Consider the following 23336-nt stretch of genomic DNA (forward strand, 5'->3'; position numbering starts at 1 on the left):
ACACACAGAGTAAGTCTGAGAGTTCTTGTGTGTGTACACAGACAGTAAGTCGGGGAGTTCTTGCGCCTCTGTGTGTGTGTGTACACAGACAGTGAGTCGGGGAGTTCTTGCGTGCGTGTATACACACAGTAAGTCGGGGAGTTCTTGCGTGCGTGGATACACACAGTAAGTCGGGGAGTTCTTGCGTGCGTGGATACACACAGTAAGTCGGGGAGTTCTTGCGTGCGTGGATACACACAGTAAGTCGGGGAGTTCTTGCGTGCGTGGATACACACAGTAAGTCGGGGAGTTCTTGCGTGCGTGGATACACACAGTAAGTCGGGGAGTTCTTGCGTGCGTGGATACACACAGTAAGTCGGGGAGTTCTTGCGTGCGTGGATACACACAGTAAGTCGGGGAGTTCTTGCGTGCGTGGATACACACAGTAAGTCGGGGAGTTCTTGCGTGCGTGGATACACACAGTAAGTCAGGGAGTTCTTGCATGTGTGGATACACACAGTAAGTCAGGGAGTTCTTGCATGTGTGGATACACACAGTAAGTCGGGGATTCTTGCGTGCACGTGTGTGTATATGCACACAGTAAGTCGGGAAGTTCTTGCATGCGCGTGTGTGTATATGCACACAGTAAGTCGGGAAGTTCTTGCGTGCGCATGTGTGTATATACACACAGTAAGTCGAGGAGTTCTTGCGTGTATGTGTGTGTGTGTGTATACATGCAGTAAATCGGGGATTCTTGCGTGTGTACACACACACACACTAAATCGGGTTCTTGTACTGTGTATACACAGTAAGTCGGGGAGTTCTTGTGTGTGTGTGTGTGTGTGTGTGTGTGTGTGTGTGTGTGTGTGTGTGTGTGTGTGTGTGTGTGTGTGTGTGTGTGTGTGTGTGTGTGTGTGTGTGTGTGCGCGCGCACGCGCAGTAAATCGGGAAGTTCTTGTGCACACACAACACACTTTATAATTCACTGAAAGATGCAGCAAAATCTGTAAAATCCAGCACACTAAAAATCAAAATGCTTTAAAATCCAGCACATTAAAAAAAAAAAAAAAAATGATAATCGGGAAATATTAAGACAGCAATCCAGTACTCATATCAATGATCACATTTTTATTTTAGAATTCATGCAAAAAAAAAAAAAAAAAGAGTGCCATTTCTTCCTTTATAAGATTCTTGCAGGGCTATCTTATCTTTTAATCTGTTTTTGTGGCCAGAAAAATTTTAACTGCACAGGTTAATGCCAAGTCTTAATTCTCACAGAAGAATATACTTGCCTTTGCACAGCACACTACCTTAGTACTGCACTACTTAGATGGCCCTTATAAAATGCTAGCTGGCTATTTGTTTAATGATGATGAAACTGCTATGACAGTCTGTTTAAGGGCAATGGGAAGTTGTGGAAGTTGATAGCTTAAATAAATTCAAGGAAGAACTGGACAAACTTTTAGAACAAAAGGGTGGGTGAAATGGGATATTTTTTTTTTTTTTTTTGGATGATGCTGCATAAGCTTGTTTTCTTGCATATATGCCTCTACTAATGCTCATTAGATAGTATGTGGTCTCTAGTGACAAAACACAAATAAAACAGGTGAAAAGAACTGTTGCATGTTTTGTCTATATATGAAATCATTTTTCAAAGTTGTAATATAGCTAAAGTTATCTCTTTAAATGCAATACCAGGGCAAAAAGGCTAAATTTGCTCTGCCGTGGGAACTGAGACCATTGCATTGTCAATGCAATTTAAATCCTGTTGTCCACAAATGAAAGGACAAGATAATCATAATAAATATTCACAGATGTAAATCAATTATTTGTGCTTAATATTTATAGAAATATATCTTCTAAAACTGCTCAATCACTAGCTGCACCTCTCTAAAATCCAGAAAAATTTTTAAATCTGGCACCTCTCAATCCCCCAGGGCACTAGATTTTAAAGCATTTACTGTACAGTAGACTCTCGATTTTCCAGGATAGATGGTAAACAAAAAAAAAAAAAAAAAAAAATTCCCAGATAATTGATTTCCCGGTTAATCCGAAAATAGAGCAAGTCCCTGACATACGTAACAGATACAGTAATACCCCGACTTACGCGAACTCGGAGTTACGCGGTTCTTGATTTTTTCGTTTGGTGTATATCTAAAATTAGCTTACCAGTGATTTGGAAGTCAAATCATAAAGCTTGGGTGACATCTTCCATTTTTGAGGACTGGTCTGGTCACCACTTCATACCCGAAGTCGAACTTTATTGCAAGTCTAAACAGATTCCATTTAAAGTGATGCTTCTTATTGACAATGCACCCGGTCACCCTCCTGCCACCCTAATTAATTTCGACCCACATGTTTTTGCCTCCAAACACAACCAGCTTGCTTCAACCGATGGACCAGGGAGTCATCAAAACATTCAAGACTTACTACACGAGGCGTTCGTTAGCACGTCTGAATGAGATAAAATAGTGAGATATCTGTTAGACTTTTGGAAACAATTCAATGTTTTAGATGCCGTAAGAATCATTGATGAATCTTGGGATGAAATTCACAAAAAAAAAAAAACATTGAATGGTCTCTGGAAGAAACTTTGTTCATTTTTTTTTCAAAAACGAGACGAAAACAACGCCAGAAACTGATCATGTCGCTTATGTGATAGAAGAAGTTGTTAATCTTGCCAGGCAATTAGATTTGAAAGTCAATGGTGATGATGTCAACGAGCTGTTGGATTCACATAGTCAGGAGCTGACAATGAATGAGATGCGTAAGCAAAACGTCACTGAAGTATCCGACACTTCAGACCCAGTTCCACCAGAAAAGCACATTACAATTGCAAGTTTGACAGAAGGTCTCATCAGCTCAATTGAAAAGGGCTTAGAAATTTTAGAACACAGACTCCAACGAAGAACCCGTTATAGCTACAAAGCAAAGAATAAAAAAATTAACTTGCTACGAAGAAATTCTGCGTGAAAAAAAGAAGGCGCTGTGTCGTCAGAAGAATTTGTTAGATTTTATGAAGCCATCGACATAACTTTTTTACGTAACTCATTTATTTTTTTAATACATATTTTGTATTAATATGTAAAAATAACTGCAATTTTATTAAATATTTTTCTTCTAAACTAGTGTTTTTGTTAGTCCTTGGTCCCAATTAAACAAAACTTATATGTATTTGTATGCAAAGTTGTACCCCGACTTACGCGAATTCAACTTAAGCGATTTTCGTCGGACCCATCTATCGCGTAACTTCAGGGTATTACTGTACTTTCCAGGAGTTCTTACATAACTCAGGAATGACTAATAAAATATTGCTACTATATCCTTGATATGCCAAAATTACAAAAATCATCAGAACAATATTATGTTCTGATGATATTATGTGGAAAGATAGATAAATGAAGAAAAATACAATTAAAAACTTTATCTGGGGACGGTGGTGAAGTAGCCAGAGTGGCACATAAGAAAAGAAAACATAAAAGGAAGAAAAAACGCATGATTTTGTACTGCAAAAACTGATGTGTTTCATAGCTTTGGTTATTATAGTTGACTTCATTGGTACCGATCTCTTCACTGCTTCTCATATTCTGTCTTACTCCTTTATTATTGTGTTCACCATTGCCACCAACAAATCTGAATTCCCCGCGATACTTAATATTTGGCCATTTTCATACATCCTTATTATTTTAATTTTCTGATTCAACTCAATCGCTTTCCTTTTCTTGATAGATTTACTAGTACTGCTGTCACTTATTCTTTTAGTCGGCACCATGATACAGACAAAATTAAATTTTCTGAAAATAACTTCACAGGTTAAGGCGAAAACTCACTATTATCACCCCACGTGAGCTCACATTTTACTAAAGCACATTTCTGGAGATCACTACCATCCAAAGGATATCCCGGAATGGATATTTCCTGGAAGAAGGAGAAGAGGAAGACCTAGGAGGACATGGACGGATGGAGTACAGGAGTGTGTGACAGCCCGAGGCTTAACCGACCAAGACACCTTGAACCACACTTTATTGCGGGAAAAAATTCCTACTAAAAAATAACTTGTAGGCTGAGGAAACCTATTGTAAATGGAAACACTTCTCTTGAAGAAGAATACTACCATAAAACAATAAAAACAATTTGCACTTTCTGGGTTACTGGGGTTTTCTGTTATTGCAATTCATTATAAATGAGTAGTAAACTCGATTTTATTGCATTTGCAATAATACAATAAATAAAAAAATAGCTGGAATTCTGTGGGTTTTTAAGTTAAAGTATTATAGTGAAATGTATGTCCCCTACACTGAAATCTTCAGTCATATAAAAAAAATATAAAAAACATAACTTAAGTCTGAAGCTACGTAAGTCGGGGACTTACTGCATCGAAAAATGTTCAGCAACCTACATAAAAAGTATGGCGATAGATAAAAAAACGAAAAAAAACTTACAACGTACTACTCGCGTGTCCGATACGATGCTTCCCTTTATTTTTTAAAATGTCGATTTTACATTAATAGCTCTCCTTTATTTTTGACAGTGTCGTGCATGGTTTGGTCACCAACAATATGTAGGTTCATTAGAGATTTAATGGATGCACCATTTTCAAATTTTTAAATAATTTCAAGCTTTTGTTTAACTGAAAGCACAACTCTTGCGTTTGCCCATCATTTTCACGATTTCTGAACAAAAAAAAAAATAAAATAAATAAGAAATAATAATAATAAAAATTCCGATATCCCTGACATAAATAACGAAACAAAATTTGCCTTTTGTTATGCTGATTGAACACAACAATCAGCGGGAGCTGCAAGATAATAGGTACACTAATCTCCCAATGGCGACTTATAACACCACTTCTTGACAACTTGCAAAACATCTGTTTATACCTATTCTAGTTATTACTTGAATTTTATGAATTCTGGTTTATTTTTTTTATTTGGAGTCTTGAAGTGTCCTGGTTAATCTGATCCCAGTAAATCGAGAGTCTGCTGTATTTCATTTCCAGAGCTTCACAACACTGCAACAAAATGTTTTAAGTCAATTTCAATATTATGTGTAATAAGAGTATTTATACATTATTTTCTTCCTTTATAAAGTGAAATATGTTACAAGAACAATGGTATGCAATACTACAGGAGTAGAGTGGCATTATAATATACAGTATAGTTTATAAAAGAAAATATGAAGTCAATGCAATGAATATTTTAATCCATAACATAATTAAAAGTAATTTATATTTAACTGAATTTCATATCAATTAGCGTCCTCAAAATATTCCTTATTAGCCATTTGGTATTACTATTCTGTGTTAGTTTATTACTGTGAAGTGGTATTCTATGATTCTGAAATCTTGCAGGAAATATCTATGAATATTTCTGAAAAGGGGAAGCGGGAACATTGTTGTTGCAGTTTAAGTTGATGCCTGGGTGTTGCTGAATAGCCTGTAGTTTCTTTAAAGTCCATCTCTTACTGTTATGTTCAGTGCTTATTAAATAATTAATTATACCAAATTAATAAAGAATTAAATTCATTTTTTTTCATTATTAATTTTCTAATATGCATATGACAAGAAACAGCACATTATGTATAAATTCAATGCTATATAAAATATGAAAATATTCTATCACTTTTAGATATTTTTTTTTATCAATTTTAAAATAGTTCTTACCTTAACAAAAAGATGGCAAATTGTATCTTCTGCTTGTCCTAAAAGTATCACAGCAAAGATAGCTCTTTTCACACAATAGCAGTTATCACCTTCTTCTATTTTAGCCACTATAAGCTTATAGTAAATAAAAAAGCTTTAATTTAAAATGCTTTTACTTTATTTAATATTATAAGTGGATACAGAGGGTTCTAGCTAATAGTAAATATCAAATTCTTTTAGAGCTGTAGTTCTCAATTTTTGATACAGCAGTCCTTTCTTCAGTCTGCAGCAGAGCTCTAGTAATTAAATTTTACATCCCACAATACCCCAATTAATTACTGAATTCTGAAAGTTGTAAAGTTAAGATGAATAATACTAGAAACAAGAACCCCAGATACAAGTAACATTTACACTGCCATCAGTTCTGTTTATTATAAATTTTTAAAAACATCACTTCAGCATGCTGCAGATATTAACATCTGATCATAAAACGAAATCTAAATAAGAAATATTTTACATGGTCATGTTTACATGCTTCTAAAAATTTAGAGTGCCAACAGACCCTTGAAAATCATTTGCATTACGAATGATTTTCAAGGGTCTCTCATAGCTAGTACACTGGTTATGATTGCCATCCTTTCACACTGTAGAAAAGGCCTGGATTCAAATCCCTTTGACACAGGAGGAAGTTTTATGGGCTTTTTATCACATTGTGACCACAGATGAGTTAACTAGTCTCGGGTGAGGGTTGCATGGTTTACACATACAGGTAGGCCCTGATTACACTGTGGTTATGTTCCACCTCCTCAGGGTCATTAACTGAAGCGCCGTAAAGTGAGGAAGAATTATAATGTATTTAAATGAGATAGGTTCCTTCATTACAAAAATTGAACCATAAGAGTTAATATAAGTGCTTTTTATATTAAATATTTGTGGTTATTTTATAATTATGAAATATAATAATATTTATAGATAAAATATAAGTAATAAAATAAAAATTTAACTTAGTACTTCATTCCTGTAGAGCCAGCTTTGGAGTATGTGGTAATGCCACTGTCTGCCCCCTCACTGATGTTCTTTGATAGTTGCATAATGAGGCAGCATTAGTGGGATGAGCCTGATGGAAGGTCAACCAGTTCTGCAGGTTCTTTGGCCTTAGAAAAGAACTGTAGCAATGATGTCTAGTGAGTCTTTCTCTCTTTGGATGGAAGAACTGCATTCCCCATATGGGTCATTATCACAGAGAGTTTCACAGTCTGTTTGTATTTGTGCCAAAGCTAATTGAAGTGCCTTTGTGGTGAGGGTCCTAACTGGCACAATCTCCTGCTCTTCCTCTCCCTCGTCAGAATCCTGTTTAGCCAGTTGCATAACCAGTTCCTCTAAGTCCTCCTTTGAAAGAGGCTCACCATGCAGCAACTCGCTGACATCAATGTCAACCTTATCAAGGCCAACATCCTCAGCCACTGCTGAAACTGGCTAAAACTCCAGAAAGTAAGAAACTGTATCATGCCACAATTTCCTCTTAATGCCATTCATGCATGATTGTGACACTTCTTTCCAGGCTGCAGAAATATTACTTATGGCCTTAAGGATGTTGTAAGGCCTCCAGTAGTCCCTCACAGTCAGAGTTAGATGCTTGCACTGCCTCGACAATCCCTTTGAAGGTGTACATAAATTTTACACCTTGAAGTCGCAATAATGCTCTGATCCATTGGCCGCAACAGTGAGGTGGTGTTGGGTGGCAAATAAATGACCTTCACATTCAGAATTAGAGATATCTTCAAGATATCGTCATTAGAGATATCTTCAAGTTTGGCTGGATGTCCTGGAGCATTTTCAAGGACTAAAACATTTTTGGGTAAGTTGTTTGCTGCATGAAATTGGGCCACCTCTGGACTATGAAGTATATCGTTCCCAAAAACAGGTCTGGGTCACCCATGCCTTCTTACTGGAGCGCCAGACAACAGGAAATAGAATCTTCACAATGCCTTTCATGACACGTAGATTCTCTGAATGGTACACCAACATCAGCTTTAACTTAAAAGGGCCAGATGCATTACCACCCAGAAGTAATGCAAGCCAATCTTTTTCAGCCTTAAAACCAGGGGCAGACCTCTCTCTCTCTCTCTCCCTCTCTCTCTCTCTTTCTCCCTCTCTCCCTCCCTCTCTCTCTCCCTCTCTCTCCACAGGCTATGTATGTCCTACCAGGCATCTTCTTCCAATACAGCCCCATTTCATCAAAATTAAAGACCAAGCCTGGGGTGTAACAGCCTTCATCCATTAACTTTTGGAATATGGGAGAATATTCCTCAGCACCTGCAGTGTCAGCACTAGCTGCCTCACCAGTAATTTTTACATTTTGAATTCTGGTCTGGTTTTTGAACTGGGGAAACCAGCCCCTGCTAGTTGAAAATGATTCAGTTCCTCCCAATTCTTCATTAATTTCATTGAACAAGCTCCTAGCCTAGTCCATAACCACTGCCTGTGAGGAATGTTATTTTGGTTCATATCATCTATCCACAGCTCTAATAACTTCTCCATCTTCTCACTCCTTGAATGAGTTGTTCTGGAAATGCTTACATTAACAATTCCTGTGTGTGGCTGCTTGATCTTCTCAGCATTATTCATAACAGTCTTTTTTTTTTTTTTTTTTGTAGTTGTTGGCACATCAGCTTCTATGGCCATAATGCACCTCCCACGGTTTTTGCAGTACTTTGATCCAAGCCAAGGCAGGATTCGAACCCGCGACCTTTAGGTTGCCAGGCAGGCACTTTACCCACCCGGCTAGCCCGATCGGCTTCATAACAGTCATGACAGTAGAGGTGCTAAGTTTAAGGTCTTCCACACCTCTGAATGCCACTCACTACATTCCATATGATGAATAATGTCCATTTTCACTTCAATTGTTAGAGATTTGCAGCTTGTTTTTAACATGTGTAGCAGACAGAGATTCACCACTATGCTTAGAAGACTTGGTTGCACAATTTATTTAAAATCGTAAGGCACTAATGAACACAGGAAATTATTAAAATTTAAGGAACAGCTCACAACACGAGCACACTGGTGGAAGAAGAAAAAGCAAATGACGTCAACACTAGCACCTCCTAGATACCCACTTCCTGTTCTGCGTTTACACTTGTTTTCAAATTTTATTTTTATATATACAGTGAAACTTCTCCTAACGGACACCTCTCGTTAACGGACATCTCTCTACAACGGACATTTTCAAATTCCCCAACTCACCTCTATTGGTTTTAACGTGTTTGCAGCTTCTGTCTAGCGGACATTCTCTGTAATGGATGCGAACAGGCAATCTGCACTGTTTCGTTTAGATTAGCACTTAATTTGATCTCCCCACAACGGACTGCGGGAGAGCTCACTGTCCTTTTTCTAGGAACTTTTCTTCCACGTATTGCCTCAATCATGTGCTTATTTTCTATTTCCGATTCTCTGAATTTTATCAAGGTTTACGTCGCGGTTCTAAACCCTTTTTCAAGAATTTTAAGGCACGTGTAAAACTTCTGATGAATTCAGTGTGCGGGGGGGGATTTTGTCGGCCTTTCGTCTTTTCAGTTTCAGTTTTCAGTTTTGTTCGGTGTCGTGTGAAGTGCACAATGTCTTCTCGTAAACATTTAACTTTAAAAGATAAATGTCAAACTCATTAATGCGTATGATCGGCAAAAAAATAGTGTTAGCAATCTTGCTACAAAATTCAAAATCGGGAAGACGCAGGTAAGCGACATCCTAAAGGAAAAAAATGAACTGCTCAAACAATTTTGGCAACACGGAAATGATCAGGTTCAAAAATCATTCCCGAAAACTGTTGGACTTCAAATTGACAATGTTACGTATGAGTGGTTTTATCGCGAACGTGCTAAAAAAAATTTCCATTAATGGGCCTATTATTAGGGAAAAGGCTTTGGAGGTTGCGAAATCTATGGGAGTAAATGAGTTCAAAGTTTCTGTGGGATGGCTAGACAAGTTCAAAACTCGGCATAAAATTTCTTGGAAAACCGTAAGTGGTGAAGGTGGATCTGTTGATGCTGGGGTTGTAACAGAGTGGACCGTCAAATTGGAAGATTTATGTCGTGATTTTGAAGCTAAGGATATTTACAACTGTGACGAAACAGGGTTGTTTTTTTAAAGCTCTTCCTGAAAAAACAATGAGTCTACGAAAAGTGCCAGGGTGGAAAAATTTCTAAGGAACGCTTGACTGTACTATTGTGTACAAATATGCTGGGAGACTTTGAACAACCACTTGTTATAGGAAAACCACAAAATCCTCGTTGTTTCGTGGGCATAAAGTTGAATCTTTTCAATGTTGACTGGAAATCTAATAAAAAAGCGTGGATGACACGAGATATCATGAGCGAATGGATAAGTCACTTTAACCAAAACATGATTCGTCAAAACAGAAAAATTATTCTTTTCATGGATAATGCTGCATCTCACCCACACATTGAATTGTCCAACATTCAAATCGTTTTTCTGCCACCAAACATCTGCATAGTGTCAGCCCTTGGATCAAGGGATAATAAAAAATTTTAAACTTCACTACAGAAAACGTGTTTTAAGAAATCTCATTGCAAACACGAACGATGTAAAATGTGTGAGTGACCTTGCAAAGAAAATCAGCATCCTAGATGCGATTCAGTGGATTTCCTCTTCAGTAAACGCAATTAGAAAACAAACTGTCTTGAACTGTTTTGTAAGTCTGGCTTCTCAAACGCAAAATTGAAGTTGTGAACAGCAATGTGGAGCACCAAGAAGAACAAGAATTTCAACATCTATTGATAATGTACGATACTTCAGCTACAAGTGACCCTGGCTACAAAGATATAGACTCAAACCTCACTACAGAAGATGGTGCTCTAGATATCAACGACATTATCATCGATATTTTTCAAGAAGTTCCTCATGAGGATGAAGAAATGGAAGGAGGTCATTCTGTCGAAGAACATATTAACGACGAACCACCGATGAAAATAGAAGCGTTCATACAAATCAATCGTTTAAAAATGTTTTTCGCCACTGAAGAAGATACTGAAGGACTTTTGATGGTTTCTTCACTCCAAACAAATGTTGAAAACAAAATTATCAGCTGGAAGAAGGTGCAGAAGAAAATAAGTTATTACTGTATGTATTTTTCTTAAGATAAAGTCATAATATGCTTAGCACAATTGTATGTATATTATTTACAAAAATATTGTTCAAAATCTGTATATATTTTAATTTAATTTTACATTAAACGTTTAACGATTTTTCTTTCTTTCTTTCTTTTTTTTTTTTTCCCTCAGACTTCTTGTTAGCAGACACCTCTCTAACGGACACATTTTCGTTCCCCATGGCTGTCCATTAAAGGGAAGTTTCACTGTATATATATATATTTTTCCCCCCATTATTATTTTAAAAAGGCATTAATGTAAAACAACATAAAATGAAGGGCCTACCTGTACAATACATTGATATCTCATGACCTTAGCTGCAAATTGTAAACAACAGCATTGATTGCTCGTATAATCCCAGGGGCTCACATTTGGTGAGTATGGGTCTGGCACATGCAGGGTCCTCAACTGTGTGTGTGTGTGTGTGTGTGTGTGTGTGTGTGTGTGTGTGTGTGTGTGTGTGTGTGTGTGTGTGTGTGTGTGTGTGTGTGTGTGTGTGTGTACTGGAATATGATAAGAAGGCAAGCAGTATTATCGTGGGAGGCCAATTTTTCACTGATGCACTGAGATTTATGGAAAGTTACTTGCATTATTAAGAATTTTAAGAAGAACTATGACAGCAAATCAGAAATTAAGGTCTCCAACACCGTAAGATCAAAACCTAATGTCATACAGAATGACAATTTTGAACATTTATAGAAATGGAATGTTTCAAATCAGATAAAACTGATCTGACTGACCTTCAAGCATAATTGTGCAGTGAAGCAACAAAGAGAAATTATACAAGGATCTTAATTATTATAATAATAAAACAATTCTCGTCTTTTAAAGGATATAAATAAGGTGATATTTTTATATATGTAGCTGCCAATGACATTAAACATGATAGAACATGATAGATCAAGTCTCACTTCATAGTTACGAGGTGACGTTGAGAAAAGGTGTTGAATTAGGACTCAATGTGAAAATGTCTGGTATCTTGCCAAAGCTAATAATAGGAAGGAGTTTATGGCCAGAGCCCTTGTCAATTAAATCCAGCTAAGACAAATTGTGCAAGGCTCAAAGGATAAAATTTCTTTCAGCACTGCCTATTGACAGAAGACACTGCTTTTACAGAAATTAATAACTTGAACAGAAGAGATGTAAGAATATTTATTGATAATACTGAAGTAGTGTTAGGTTTGGTTTTTCAGTATTCTGCAGGCTTGGAAAAGGGGAAGACAAAGACTAATAATTTCATTACAGCTAAAACCCAAGGTTAAGTAAAGTGGATGGCAACAGATGGTAACCCAGAGCTGAGTTGAGGGTCTCATAACATTAATAGTGACTTCTAGTTCTTGCTATTATCAAAAGTAATAAGGAATAACTTAACAGATGTTCAAAGTGTCAGAACTAATCAAACACCTGGCTGGGAAATAATAATAATTCACAGATTAACAAAATAAAATTAACATCATATACCATATCACTGAATAAAATTATGCAATTTACTGATTGAATGAGAGGTGAGCATTACAGCGTGATTGACACACAGCATTACAGGTCAAAAACTGACTGATACACAGGAATAATAGATATCAACATAGGCTAAAGCGATTGTTTGATGTGGTGTTTCAGATCAGATGGTGCTTAACAAGAAAATTTGCCAATAGAGTTACTGTAATTTTCCAATAGTTTTTACAGTCTTTATTTACCTTTGCCTAAAGATCATTCAAATGAAGTCTCAAGGCCAATAAAAATGCATATTTTGCAAAATCTGATGATAATATTGTGCCAGATTAACTGGCCACACTGAGTGCTCACATGCACCATCTGCTGATGCCATTTTTGGAAAAAGCAAATTTTCAAGACTGGCATCCTACATTAAAAAATGTGTCTGCACTCTATCTTAAGGTAAAAATTGAAACATTTTTTTGATTGAAGAAGGTATAAGAAACCTACTGAAATTCATTGCAGAATATTACCTCAGTATGCTGAAGCACACATGAATCAATGGCAAGCCTATGAGTAGGTGAATAAGTTTAAGAATGGTATTAAAAGCTTTAAGGATTCTCCTCAAACAGGGCAAACACATTGTGCTATGACATAAGGAGTCATAGTAGTAGTAAAAGAACTAATACAAGGAAACTGTCACATTAATATTGAAGAAATTGCCACATCATACAACATTAGTGTTACTTCAGTGCATATAACTGTTGCTGAAGAATTGCACTTTAGAAAAGTGTGCATGTGCTCAATAGACTCGTTGGAATTTAACCTCAAAAAACTGAATGAACTCTGACTTAACATATGTTAAGTTAGGAGGTCCATCTTGGATAGTATAAGTGCAAAAGAGAGACACCTGCTTAGAACACAATGACAAAAAAATGAATCCTGGGTGCACAAGGCCAGGATTACATACTAGAAAACAAACATACAAGTTCGGTGTAGTGTCATACAAACGCACCTTGACTGAAGAAAGTCCATACCCAAGCATCAGTAGGGGTAGTGTTTACTCACCATGTTCTGAGATCATAAAGGAATGATTCAGGTACATTATCAAGAGAGAAACAGTGACAAGTAACAAATACTATGACGTGCTTCTGAATCATTTAAAACAAGAAATTTGAAATGTCAGTTTGCTGTCCTCAGGTGTGTGCTGCAACTGATAATGCCATCTTCACACCATTCACTCTACAATGAATCAGATACAGGAGATGAACTGAGGTATTACCCTCCTCCATTTTCACCAGACTTAACTCCATGTAATTACTACCTTTTCTGACCACTAAAAGATGCACTTAGAGGAATATCACTTCTTTTCAGATGAAAAAGTCAAAACAGTGGTGCAAGAATGGCTTCCAAATATAAAAATGAAGCCCAACTTTGAACTACAAAATTCTTTTCTCAAGGAATCCAGGCATTAGTGCAGCACTGGTGTTAAACATAATGGGGACTATAATGAAGATTGGCATGCATAGTTTTCTTGTTGTTTGTGAAATCCAACTTTTATAGTTTTTTGTTTGAATGACTTCTGTATTTCCCTATAATGGGGAGCACTATTTATTCAAAAGTTAAGAATGGGGTACATTATGATTTACCTGAAATTTCATTTATGTTCAAATTTCAGTTTTTTGTTTTAGCTACTTGCAGAATGTATTTCCACTACTTGTATGACAAAAATTATCAAATTATTTCCAACTTTCAGAATCCTTCTCCTCTCTCTCCTAAGCTGCCTCCTCTTCTTCAGCAGGTATCACTCTATCTTATGAGCCCATCCTGGTAGGAAAAAACAGCCAGAAATATCCAAAAGGGCACAATACTCTGAAATCCCAGTGCCAGAAAAAAACTACATCACACTATTATTATTAGCCATACAGTGCAAGGAAGCCTGAGGCTTATGCTGCACCAGCCAAAAAAAAAAAAAAAATTCTGAATTACCAGAGAGAGAGAGAGAGAGAGAGAGAAGAAAACAAGAGTCAGAAGTAGAAGGGAATCACCAAGAAAGAGAAAAATGATGATATCCAGCTCAGGACCCTGGGTGGGCCAAGCCCATACTCACCAGATGTGAGCCCCTGGGGTTACCATACAGTTAATTTTGCTACAGTATTATACTTACTGTAAAAAGGTCTTACATGACAGTATAGTGGTTTCACCAATTTTCACTCATTTGAAGAGGTCTGAGTTCAAATCCTATATGGAATTCTTAAGGGCCTCTTCTTCAGCTAGGGCTGCAGTTAGTTGATTTCAGGCAGAGGAAACAGGGCATTTTTCTGAGTTATTCCAGATTTATCAGCCCGCACAATATGCAAATCAAACCATGAACACCTTTGTACAGACATAATACACCTTGTGCAATATGACGTAAGATGCCAGCGCCTCCATAGCCAGGTGGGAAGGAGCAGCAGTGCGTAGCACACGCTTCTTGATTAGACCGGGGTTCGAGCCCGTCACCACCAAATACAGAGGATGTGGAAAGGTCAGGGAATGACCACCGCATATCCCGGAGCAATATGGCCTTAGTTGCTAATGCTCCAAAAAAAAAAAAAAAAAAACAAAAAAAAAAAACCTACATCAGACCAATAACAACTGTAAAGAGTTTTCATTTAAATATGTTGGATATATTAGTGAAAAAGCATTTTACAATAAAAAAATTCCTACTTACTTTCAATTCATTTAGCATCAAAGAATCTACCAATTCATGTAAGGATTGTGATAAACTCTTCATTACTGACACTGTTCTATTTTTTTGGCTATCCAAAGGCTTTTCTGCATGACTAAAAAAATAAAATAAATTTTAAAATATTATCACACATAAATCAAACAGAAAATAGATTAAAATATAAACTTACAATGCTATATGGGCACAAAGCTTTTAGTAGTATTACATACCTATTCATGGCATGCATAAGGTATGCACATGCTTCTGTCATCCGGCCTTCAGTCTGTAACATTAAGTTATGAATTTATATAAAAATATTTCAGAAAAGAAACAAAACAAAAACAGATAATGAAATTTTAAAGTACTTCTGAATGTTAGTTGCAATTATACAGAAAAAACATTAATGCGACAGAAAAGATTTTCCTGTCATTAAAAAGAAAATTCCGTCACTACTGATGATTATGCTCAATGCACATATTTATTTTTGTCTGTAAATATCTTAAAGAATTAAGAATCTTAGAGAAACCTAAAATTACCATATATTCTCCCTTCAAATTTTGGGACAAAATGGCTTCAAAATGAGAATATAGAAAATAACATAATACCATTCTGAACTTCCTAATAATAGTAATTAAATAAATGAAATAATGAATTTATTTAATAAATAAACAAATGCAAATACAGCTAATTATATTAATAATTAATTAATTCTAATAATTAGATTATATAAAATAATTATTAAGTTACAGAGAGTTGGATTATCCTATCCTCTCATTTGTTTTTCAGACTATAGGATTTAAACTGCTTAGTTAATGCAATGGTCTTCATGATCAGAGCAAAAAAAACTCACTTCACAACAAGTTGCACTAGTATTGTACTTCTTTCAAACAAATAACATAACAAAAAAAAAAAAAAAAGTTTAATCTGCCATTTATTTAAAAGAGAAGACTGACTAAACAGCAGATAACCTTTTGGTAATGTATTTTTATCTCTAAAATGTTAATGATGTACCCACTAGTTTATAACAAATATGTTTGAAAACAGTGCAGCTAAGGTAAATTGTGAAGGCACAGATTTTTCTACAGTTCAAAGCCACTCATTCACACTAGTGCAGTCATAGTAGGAGTAAGAAAATATGTCATCACTGACCACTTGAAGAGAGCCTGTTATGTGATGTGCAAAATACTGACCTGAAAAAAAAAAAAAAAAAAAAAAGAGTACAGAGAAGAGCAACAAGATTGGCGAGAGGAACAATTGGTTGTTCTTATGAAAAAAGGCTTAAATTTTGCAAATTACAGTGTCTGGAGACTAGGCACCTGCAAGGTGATCTGATTGGGGTGTTGTTGTTGTTTGGTTTTTAGGAGCATTAGCAACTAAGGCCATATTGCTCCGTGGATATGCGGTGGTCATTCCCTAACCTTTCCGCATCCTCCGTATTTGGTGGTTACAGGCTTGAACCCCGAGTCTAATCAAGAAGCGTGTGTTATGCACTGCTGCTCCTGCCCACCTGGCTATGGAGGTGCCCCCGATTGGGGTGTACAAGGCCTTGAATGGTTTGGGTATGCTCAATGCTGACGGGATTCTTTCTCTTGCTCACAATAAGAACCTGAGGGGACATAGATTCAAATTGAGGAAAGACAGTTGTAGAACAGATGTGCGGAAGTCTGCCTTTAGCCAGTGGGTAGTTGATTGCTGGAAAAGACTTCCATCTGTTGTTGTGGAAGTTGATAGTTTAAATAAATTTAAGGCTGAACTAGACAAACATTTGGAATGACCAGATGGACAAAATGGGAAGGGTTTTTTTTTTTTTTTTTGGCTGATGCTGCATAAGTTTGCTTTCTTGCATCATATGCCTCAACTAATGCTAATATGTGGTGACTTTTAGTTCTTTTGACTCACTTTGCTGGGGAAACATTCTATAAATCAGAAATATTGTGGGGACAAAGTTTTCAGGAATAGGTAGTCAAAACTGGGGAATCATCTCTCGAAACTAAGGACATTCAGTAGCCCTACGCTAACCACAAACTGGTCTGTTGCAACATCTCATTGTAGTATTAATATAGTTAATAAATGAAACTAACATCATCATCATTATGCTATAAACAACAGATTTTAATTTATGATTTTATGGGCAACTCCATGAAAAAAGCTCAAATTCTTCACATCAACAGGATTCAAACTCTGGCATTTTCCTGTCGTGGGAGGAGAGTGATTATATTCACCATACTACCAAGCAACAGCACCATTTTTCTTAACATTCAGAAAGCTGCAGATCCACCACTTTCAACCTGAAACCAAATGTGCATAAGTACAAAGTATGCATCAGGTTTCACGACAAAGTTTAGGATTGTGCTGTCAACAGGGAAAAGTAATTGTGACTGTTTTCTGGGACTGCCATGGAGTTTTGCTTGGCAGTCAACTTTTTCAGAATTCCTAGAAGTACCATGAAAGCTGCATCATATTACATACATCTGAAAAAAGCTTCAGACTAAAATCACAGTAAACAGCCTAGTAAGACATGGTGTAGTGTCTTAGTAGTCCTTGCACTGTAGTGTCCCTGCACTGTCATGCAGTGCAAGGACACTACACACATGACATCACTTATGTGGTGTTACTGCATGACAATGCAAGGCCACATATAGTGCATATAATCCAAGAAAATGAATTAATGAATTGCATTGAGAAATTCTCGATCATCCTTTCTGCAACTTTGACCTATCTCCTGGAAATTTCCATTTGTATGGCCCATTGGAGGTAAACAGTTTTCTTATGATATAGAAGTTGAAACTGATGTATACATCACTGGTCACAGAAGCAACCGTTGTCTTTTAAGCATGCCATCTCCAGAATTTGAAAAGTGATGGAACAAGCGTATAAATGTTTTTGATGATTATGTTTAAAAATAAATGCTATGTTGAGGTCAGTTTCCTGCTTGTTTTTGGCTTGATAACTATTTCTTGTAAAATGTATTTTTAATTTATGTTCTTATAGTTAATGTTTTCTTATATAAAATGTTATAATCGTATAGAGATGGGGATTTTTGTGTTCCTACAGTTAATTGATAATTTCTTTAAAAAAGTACTGATCGTCTATAATTTTCATTTAAATTCCAATTGAATATAATATAATAGTTACTAAAATTTTATTAAATATATGCAAATATAGCTTGTTGCCAGAAATGTCTCAATTTTTCTTAAGGGCACATTTTGAATATTTAGAATTTTTTTCATATTTATTCATATTTAGAATTTTTGTCCTGGTTTGTCCTGTGTCCTGGCTAAATTTTCATCCTGAAAATTTCACCTTAGCTACGACTGACTGACGTTAGCCTACTATGCTTGTCTAGTAGACTGACTTCTATGAGAAACTCACGGTTGGAACAGTACAGATGCCTAATGAAGACCACATTTTAATGTGGATGGATTAACTGCTGCAGAACTAAGTGTCCAGTTTATTTTTCTAGAGCAGTTGAAGCTTAGGTGTCACCTTGGCTATCTTATGAATGAATGAATGTGTATATGTGGTTGAGAAGAGAAAGAAGGGAGAATGTATTATGAACTGGGAAGAAATTAGTGCATGAAAATTCTTTAATAAACTCTCATAATATTGCTTACCTTCATGACTTTAAGTTCTGTGATTCCATTTGACGTTACAAAATCCCGAAGCAGATCCTTCACCCCAGTACAAAGATTGATGATACATGTACTGAAATTTGGCCAATCTGATATCTCAAACATTTGCATTGCCTTTTGATAAAGATCAACAATATCATCATATCTTTCTTTCATTGTTTCTACAATTTCTGTAAAGGTAAGATGAGTTAGAGAAATGTTATCCTACTTAACAAAACCTAAGAAATTAAGTTAAAAATATGCAATCATAGCAGCAAAATATAAAGAAATGTTGTTAATAAAATTAAGACTTTTCGGCTTTCAGAAATTATATCAAGCAGATTTTAAAACAAAAACAGAGTCTATATATTCATCATATCATCTCTCATTATTAAATATAAATTGTGTCACAGGGGTATTGGAACTGAGATGGAGCACTGGAATTAATAAAACACAGCAAACTTATAAACTGGCTCTCACTTTCCATAAATTTCAGAAAATAGTATATAGCATTCATGAATGCTAGACTCTAAGGAAGTCTGAGGAGTTATTCAGGAAGGGGAATGTCATAGGTGAAGTAAACATTGGCAGTGAGCTAGATGATTTTCTAATAACTAAGAGGAAAGTGGAGGAGAAATTGTTGAGGATAAACATAAAAAAGGCACCCGGAGTGGATGGGATCTATCCAGTTATATTAAAGGAGGCAGCAAAGGAAGTAAGCAAACCCCTAGCCATAATTATGAGAGCTTCTTTGGACTCAGGGGAGGTACCCATAGACTGGAGATGTGCAAATGTAACCCCAATTCACAAAGGAGGATCAAAGGCTGAACAAGTAATTATAGACCTGTTAGTTCAACTTCGGTTCCAGGAAAATTAATGGACGCACTGGTTAAAGAAGCACTGCAGGATCATCTAGACAAGAATTCAGTTATAGCTCAGACACAGCATGGTTTTGTTAAGGGCACGTCTTGTCTGACCAATTTGATTGGATACTATGATGTAGTCACAAAAGAACTCGATGCAGGGAATAACTTTGATATTATATATTTGGACCTTAGAAAGGCTTTTGATACTGTTGCGCATGGAAGACTGCTGCACAAATTGGAGCAATGTGGCATTGGAGGCAAATTGCTGCTATGGATAAAGGGATGGTTGAGTGGCAGAAGACAGAGTGGTAATCAATGGACACTGCTCAACGTGGACTAATGTTATTAGTGGAGTTCCTCAGGGTTCAGTGTTGGGTCCATTGTTGTTTTCTGTATTTATAAATGATATTGATGATGGTATATCAAGCTTAATGTCCAAGTTTGCAGACGATACAAAGGTTGGCAGGGTTGTTAAGGACACTACTGATGCTATGCTGGTGCAACAGGATCTGGAAAGGTTGAGCAGATGGGCTGAGAGGTGGCAAATGAAGTTTAACATTGACAAATGTAAAGTACTACATATGGGAAACAGTAACCGCAGATCAACGTATCAACTCTGTGGTACTACGCTGACAGTGGTAGAGAATGAAAAGGACCTGGGGGTAATTGTGCAGGCAGATATGAAGTTCTATGAGCAGTGCAGACGAGCTGCAAGAGTAGCTCATGGTGTCTTGTCAATGATATACAGGAATTTTTCTAGCAGGGATAGGGATGTGATTATTCCATTGTATAAGGCATTGGTCAGGCCACACCTTGAGTACTGTATACAGGTCTGGAGGCCTCATTTCAAGAAGGATGTAGAGCTGCTGGAACGAGTACAGAGAAGGGCAACAAGATTAGTGAATGGAACAAAGGGTTGCTCTTACGAAGAAAGGCTTAAGTTTTGCAAATTACAGAGTCTAGAGACTAGGCATCGGTGAGGTTATCTGATAGAGGTGTATAAGGCTTTGAATGGCTTGAGCATGCTCAATGCCGATGGGATTCTTCCTCTTGCTCAGAATAATCACCTGAGAGGGCATAAATTCAAATTGAGGAAGGATGGATGTCGGATAGATGTGTGGAAATTTGCCTTTAGCCAGCGGGCAGTTGGTTTGTGGAATAGACTTCCATCACTTGTTGTTGAAGTTGATAGCCTAAACAAATTTAAGGCTTAGCTGGACAGGTATTTCGAACGAATGGAGGGGTGAAATGGGAGTAGTGGTGTTTTTTTTTTTTTTTTGGCTGATGCTGAATAAGCTTGCTTTCTTGCATCATATGCCTCTACTAATGCTAATACTAATGCTTAACAGACTGGAGATATGCCAATATCTCTCCAATTTACAAAGAAGGTTCCAAGGATAAAATGAGCAATTACAGACTGTATATTTAAAATCTATGACAGGAAAAACTGTGGAGCCCATGATTAAACAGTACTGTAAAAGCATCTGAGAACAAAATTATATGAAAAACACAGCAAGTCACACCAACCTGATAAGCTATTATGAGAATGTAATAAAAGCACTGGATGCAAAAAATAATTTTGACATAATATATTTAGACTTCAGAGAATCTTTTTTCGCATGTGCTCACATGAACACCTTTTAGAAACAGAAATGTACATCATTGCTGGGATGATACTATGATAGATTATTTCGGTAAGTGCTAGGGGAAAAAATGTGGTCATAAAAGTTATTTTTAACTTTCTCTGGCTATACCAAATCATTCACGGGAATATCAGATGAGACAATCCGTAATAATAAAAGGCTCAGTCCCACTGGATCCTTTATTATTTCTGATATTTGATACACCAATGACAGAAGTATAACAAGTTTTCTGACATCAAACTAGTTAACAAGGTGATCATACTTGTTGACAAGTTGGATGATGATGATGATATATGGGTTAGGAGGGTGATAACAATAGTAACCAGGTATGATGCTTCAAATAAGATCTAGATAAATTATTTGGTTGGTCTGAAAAATAGCAGTTAAATTTCCAACATTGGTATATGTAAAGTTCTACATTTAGGTAATGGTAATCCTAGATTATTTTATTACTCTGGAAACAAACTTAAGATAGCTTATAATGAAAATTACAAGTAATTGTATAATCAATACGAAACTTTTTAAACTGTGCAGACAATTTGCCAAACAGCAAAGAGTGTTTTACCTATTATATACAGGAATTTTGCTAATGGAACAAAGCACAGCATTAACAGGGCATATGATGCAAGAAAACAAGCTTATCCATTCACTCCAAATGTTTGTCTAGTTCTACCTTGAACTTATTTAAGTTTCTGACCTCCACTACAATACATGGCAGTTTGTTCAAACTATCAACTATGTGTTGGCTAAAAGCAAATTTCCACACATCTATTCTACAATTGTCTTTCCTCAATTTGAATTTATGCCCCTTCAGATGAGTAATCTGAGCAAGAGAAAGAATCCCATTAGCAGTGAGCTCACTCAATCCATTCAAGGCCTTATACACCACAATTAGATCACAAGTGCATAGTCTCCAGAAGCTGCAATTTGCAGAACTTAAGCCTTTCTTGGTAACACCAACCCTTTGTTCCACTCACCAATCTCACTGCCCTTCTCTGTACTCGTTCCAGCAGCTCTACATCTTTCCTAAAATGAGGCCTCCAGACCTGTATACAGTACTTCATTCCCTTATACAAAAGGATAATCACCTCCTCATCCCTGCTAGAAAAATTCCTGTATATCATTGACAAGACACCATGAGCTACTCTTGCAGCCTTTTTGCACTGCCCAGAAAACTTCATATCTGACTGCACAATTACCCCCAGATCCTTTTCATTCTCCGCTACCCTGAGTGTAATACCACCAAGTTGATACATTACTCTGGGGTTAATGCTACCCATATGCAGTACTTTACATTTGTCAGTGTTAAACCTCAGTTGCCACCTCTTAGCCCATCTGCTCAACTTTTCCAGATCCTGTTGCAGTAGCATACTATCATTACTGCCATTAACAACCCTGCCAACCTTTGTATCATCTGCAAACTTTGACATTAAGCCTGATATACCATCATCAATATCATTTATAAATACAGAAAACAACAATGGACCCAACACTGAACCCTGGAAGACTCCACTAATAACATTAGTCCATGAAGAGCAGTGTCCATTGATAACCACTCTGTCTTCTCCCACTCAACCATCCTTTTATCTACTGTAGCAACTTGCCCTTAAAGCCATACTGCTCCAATTTTATAGTAGTCTTTCGTGTGCCACAGTATCAAAAGCTTTCCTAAAATCCAAGTCATCATCATCAGCCATTTTCAATCCACTGCAGGATGAAGGCCTCTCCAACAACTTTCCAGTTCCTTCTGTTTTGAACACTGGCCATCCATTTATTACCCACAAACTCATGAATTTCATCTATCCATCTCCGCCTTTGTCTTCCAGGTTTTCTTCTAGCTCCTCTTGGCGCTAGAAGAAAACCATTCTGTTATCTTCTTAGTCCATCTGTCATCATGTCTTCAAGCTATGTGTCCTGCCCAAGACCATTTTAGTTCTTTAGTTTTGATAAGAATGTCCTTTACTTGAGTTTGCTGCCTAATCCATGTGTTTCTCTTCTTATCTAACAGTCTGATTCCCAATATAATTTTTTCCATTCTTCGCTGTGTAGTTCTCAGCTTCACTTCCATTATTTTGATGAGTGCCCAAGTTTCGCTTCCATAAGTCATGATGGGGAGTATACATTGGTTCATTATTTTACGTTTCAGACAAACTGGGATATTGCTCTTCAGTATGTGACTATATTTCCTGAATGCTATCCATCCAAAATTTATTCTTCCCTTGACTTCTAGCCATTTATCATTATTACAGCTAATAACTTTTCCCAGAGAAGTATATAACTTCACCTTTTC

At 36.6% G+C, this 23336-nt stretch overlaps 1 protein-coding gene across 1 annotated transcript in view; it reads right to left on the minus strand.

Moving 5' to 3' along the window:
• insc (spindle orientation adaptor protein inscuteable) overlaps positions 1 to 23336 on the minus strand; it is a 270540-nt gene that overhangs the window by 98603 nt on the left and 148601 nt on the right. Inside the window, exons 4-7 of the mRNA XM_090387321.1 lie at positions 18541 to 18728; positions 15157 to 15209; positions 14930 to 15041; positions 5642 to 5755 (exon numbers count right to left, since the gene is read on the minus strand). Of these exons, the coding sequence (XP_090243447.1) occupies positions 5642 to 5755; positions 14930 to 15041; positions 15157 to 15209; positions 18541 to 18728 (467 nt within the window). The remainder of the gene's footprint in view (positions 1 to 5641; positions 5756 to 14929; positions 15042 to 15156; positions 15210 to 18540; positions 18729 to 23336) is intronic.

Source organism: Mastigoproctus giganteus, chromosome 13 (assembly GCF_048544385.1).
Source record: "Mastigoproctus giganteus isolate SK-2022 chromosome 13, ASM4854438v1, whole genome shotgun sequence".
NCBI classification, from domain to species: Eukaryota; Metazoa; Arthropoda; class Arachnida; order Uropygi; family Thelyphonidae; genus Mastigoproctus; species Mastigoproctus giganteus.